Source organism: Panthera pardus, unplaced genomic scaffold, assembly GCF_024362965.1.
Source record: "Panthera pardus isolate Hobbes unplaced genomic scaffold, ASM2436296v1 HiC_scaffold_17, whole genome shotgun sequence".
Lineage (NCBI taxonomy): Eukaryota > Metazoa > Chordata > Mammalia > Carnivora > Felidae > Panthera > Panthera pardus.
Genome location: NW_026526732.1, coordinates 36,909,981 through 36,914,404, shown reverse-complemented (window position 1 = coordinate 36,914,404; position 4,424 = coordinate 36,909,981). Strand labels below are relative to the sequence as shown.

General features: G+C 38.0%; 1 protein-coding gene across 1 annotated transcript; it reads left to right on the top strand.

The window, feature by feature from the left end:
- The first annotated feature begins 266 nt into the window (after positions 1 to 266).
- Positions 267 to 3,431, top strand: LOC109248533 (proteasome assembly chaperone 2-like). The gene is given in 4 exon segments (XM_053905301.1): positions 267 to 318; positions 2,605 to 2,900; positions 2,902 to 3,157; positions 3,160 to 3,431. Coding segments are annotated over 4 exon segments (876 nt in total).
- The last annotated feature ends 993 nt before the right edge of the window (positions 3,432 to 4,424 follow it).

The window sequence follows — 4,424 nt, the reverse complement described above, 5'->3', positions numbered from 1 at the left end:
GAGCCTATCACCATTTTGGTACATGGTAGGCACTTAATAAATGTGAATGGAGATTGAATGCATAAAGAGCCCAAGCACAGCACACTGAGAAGCTGTGGACCTGGAGGTTAATGTCATGCAGATAGTAGTTCAAGTTTCGGTTCTGATCTTGGGAAAGTTAAAATGTAGAAAATATACACATATACTCACATTTTATATATAAGTATCTGGTAGAGTGTCTGGAAAAGAATAATAACTAACCTACAAAGTGTCAAGCACTTTTCTAAATGCTGACATCTATTTGCTCACCTAAACATCGCAACAACTCTTCTGAGCTAGGTAGGTACACTAATTATTTGCATTTCACAGATGAGAAAACTGAGGACAGGGAGGGTAAGTGACTTGTCTAAGGTCACTCAGCTAATAGGACACCATTTGACCAGTGTTTATGGAAGTGATTAAATAAATATTGATTTGACTTGAAATCATTAAGATGCCATTTGTACAGAACCTAAAACAGTGAACAGAAAAAAAGAGAGAGAATATATTATATTAAGGTTATATTGTGCCATCTAGTAATAATCAAGAGAATGTTATTGTACATATCTCATCCTATGTAATAACTAAGGATGTTTTATTTTGCTTCATGCAGTCTTTAAACAGGCCTCATAAATTGGCAATATATTTATAATTACAAATTTACATATTTTATGGGACCGGTAAGAAAATAGCCCACATTTAAAGGGTCATTCTAATTAATATTCAAAAAACCAGGTTTTCAGTGCTGATGTTGATAATAACTTTAAAATTTAACAAATACTGGTACACATTCTCTTGCAGAAAATAGGCATTCTATTCTCAGATGCAGTATAAAATGAGCCAGATTTCAAGGTCTGCAACAGTTTTGTTGGTCTGTGAGCCTTCTTTCTGGGAAATAAATAGTTGCTACTAAGGATAAAGTAAAAAGAAGATAAGTGGTTGGTGCCCTTCCCGAGGATGTGCCCACATATCCCACAGCACACTAGAACTGCTCTGCAGTTTGCATGCAGCTAGATTAAGAGAGAGGGAGCTAGAGGGCACAGAGCTGGCCAGTCAACCTGGTTCTGAATCCACCTGTCCACTCTGGTCCCACCAAACATTTTGCTACCGTGCGGCCCTACTGTTCTCTTTTGTAATTGTGTAATTTCTAACAGCAGGATAATAGCGTTTATCATTTCTACACAGTGCAGCACAATTTTAATGTGATATCAGACAGCTTCATATAAAAAATGTTTGATTTGAGTATTTTTATTTATTTGTTTATTTATTTTATTTTTTATTTTTTTTTAATTTACATCCAAATTAGTTAGCATATAGTGCAACAATGATTTCAGGAGTAGATTCCTTAGTGCCCCTTACCCATTTAGCCCACCTGCCCTCCCACAACCCCTCCAGTAACGCTCAGTTTGTTCCCCATATTTGTGAGTCTCTTCTGTTTTGTCCCCCTCCCTGTTTTTATATTATTTTTGTTTCCCTTCCCTTATGTTCATCTGTTTTGTCTCTTAAAGTCCTCATATGAGGGAAGTCATATGATTTTTGTCTTTCTCTGACTGACTAATTTCACTTAGCATAATACCCTCCACTTCCATCCACGTAGTTGCAAACGGCAAGATTTCATTCTTTTTGATTGCTGAGTAATACTCCATTGTGTATATATATATATACCACATCTTCTTTATCCATTCATCCATCAATGGGCATTTGGGCTCTTTCCATACTTTGGCTATTGTTGATAGTGCTGCTATAAACATGGGGATGCATGTGTCCCTTCAAAACAGCACACCTGTATCCCTTGGATAAATGCCTAGTAGTGCAATTGCTGGGTCATAGGGTAGTTCTATTTTTAGTTTTTTGAGGAACCTCCATACTGTTTTCCAGAGTGGCTGCACCAGTTTGCATTCCCATGACTTGAGTATTTTTAAACATTATATCTAGCTCAACACCGTAGGATGATTTTTAGTAGCAACTTACATTTATATTGCAGAAATAATATTTCATAATGTATGTGATCAATAAATTTGTCCCTGGAGCCATAGACATTTTCCCAGAGCTTTTACATCTAGAGAATTCATCATACCATGCTCCAGAAGCCTGGAATCTATCTAATATTCATACATTTCCAGTTATTTGATGAGGTCTTTCAAATCTTGATATTGTTAGTAGGGAGAAAAAGAAAACATGAGAAAGCCAATGCCTTGTACATAATGTTCTTTCTCCTTGAGATAATGATACTTTATGATATGTGGACATATAATTTTATCCTGCCACAGGTGAAAAAGAGGTGCTACTAGCTTGTTCAAAGTAGTCTAATTATCAATTTCTGTATTAAATACCTGCACAGGTAAACTAAGAGCTAATGAATGCAACTGATTGAGTGGCAACATTTAAAAGTTGAGACATTTTGAATATCAATCTCATTTTTGTCCAAGGAAAGTTGAGTTTTTTTGCAAAGAGGCTTTAAAGTTCTGGGGCCTTGGGACAGAGCCGCCCTCTTTCTCCCCATCAGCCCTTCCACTTACTTCGAGCCGCCCTCTTTCTCCCCATCAGCCCTTCCACTTACTTCAGTGCGACCATGTTTTGCTGTAGAGAGTCGGTCTCTGACCCCGGGGGGTTTCACCATCCTAATGCCAGCAGTGCCTGTTGGAAATGTTGGCCAGCTTGTAATAGATTGGATTATTTCTACGCTGCATATGTGTAAGATTGGTTACTTCTACACCACTTCTCTTGGGCAGATGGTTGGAAACCGTCCATATGCAACTGCAGAAGTAAATTCAATAGAACTCAGTACAGATGCTGAAGTATATTCATTGCCTTCAAAAAAGCTAGTGGCTCTTCAGTTAAGATCCATTTTTATTAAGTACAAATTAAAGCCATTCTGTGAAAAAGCTGCTTTCCTGGGTGAAAAGTAGTAACTGTGCCAAAGTTATTGTTCTTTCAAGCAGTCATTCATATCACTGTAATGATCTACATTTCACATTGGCAAGACTCCCTTCTGATACCTGCTTACATCTTTGGTGCAAAAAAACTGTTCAAAATAAAATAGAGAGCCTTAACTGGGAAGAAATGGAAAAAAGCCCATGCATTCCTGAAATAGATGATTTTGAGTTTTGTATCTATATTCCTGGAGGAAGTGTCACAAAAAACTCTATACTGAAGGTTGTTTTAAAGAAATCCCAGATGCGGTTCTGTTGAAATTTGTTTCAGAAGAAGACAATATCCTAGATGCATTAATTCTTCAGTGTCTTAGTGAATGGCTTCACATAATCAAACCACGTTTAGAGTGTGATGACCCTGCAGCATCTATCCTGTGGTGGAAAATGCCAAGTTCGTGGAGATTTCTCTTTAGAAGTGGTCTTCACCCTAGCTTTTCTGATCTGTTTTCAATTGTATACCTACTGTCCCAAGACACTTAATATCAACACAACACAACATATAGTTACACAACTATATAGAAAGTTATATTCTCGAAGGACGTGTTAGGAAGTAAATCTTTACTTTTCACAGAAACTCTCAAAGAAAATGGATTAACAAAAGGTTGTTTTGCCATGCCCCTATATACAACAAATGTAAGTTTTTGTACAATAAAATATTTCCTAAGTAAGAAAAAGGAGGGGGCCTTAAAATAGAAAATATATACATGTATGACCGATATGTTTTTGACTTGATATAATGTGTGGATGATAATGTCTTTTATTAAATAAATCTGTAATATCGCAGAATCACCCGGTATACTTGTGGTTGCTTAAAAATGTACCATCTTTTTTTTTTTAGAAAGAGAGAGAACGTGAGTGGAGAAGAAGGGTAGAGGGAGAGAGAAACAGAGAGACAGACAGAGAGAGAGAAAGAAAGAATTTTTTTTTTTCAACGTTTTTTATTTATTTTTTTTGGGACAGAGAGAGAGAGAGCATGAACGGGGGAGGGGCAGAGAGAGAGGGAGACACAGAATCGGAAACAGGCTCCAGGCTCCGAGCCATCAGCCCAGAGCCTGACGCGGGGCTCGAACTCACGGACCGCGAGATCGTGACCTGGCTGAAGTCGGACGCTTACCCGACTGCGCCACCCAGGGGCCCCAGAAAGAAAGAATCTTAAGCAGGCTCCACGCACAATGCTGAATCTGATGTGGGACTCCATCCCTTGACCCCAGGATCATGACTTGAGCCAAAATCAAGAGTTGGACATCAACTGACCGAGCCACCAGGTGCCCCTAAAAATGTACCATCTTAATAAAAATTTTAAAAATATTTCCTTGAGATATAAAAAGTAGCAGCTCCTGTAATATCTTCATTTCTACCCGGTTACCTCCTTGAACAGAAATTTGGAGGTGACCAAGAAATCATCTGAGATTTATCAGAAATCAATATTCATACATACACACTCAGTCAGGGCTCAACATCTTCAAAAGCCCA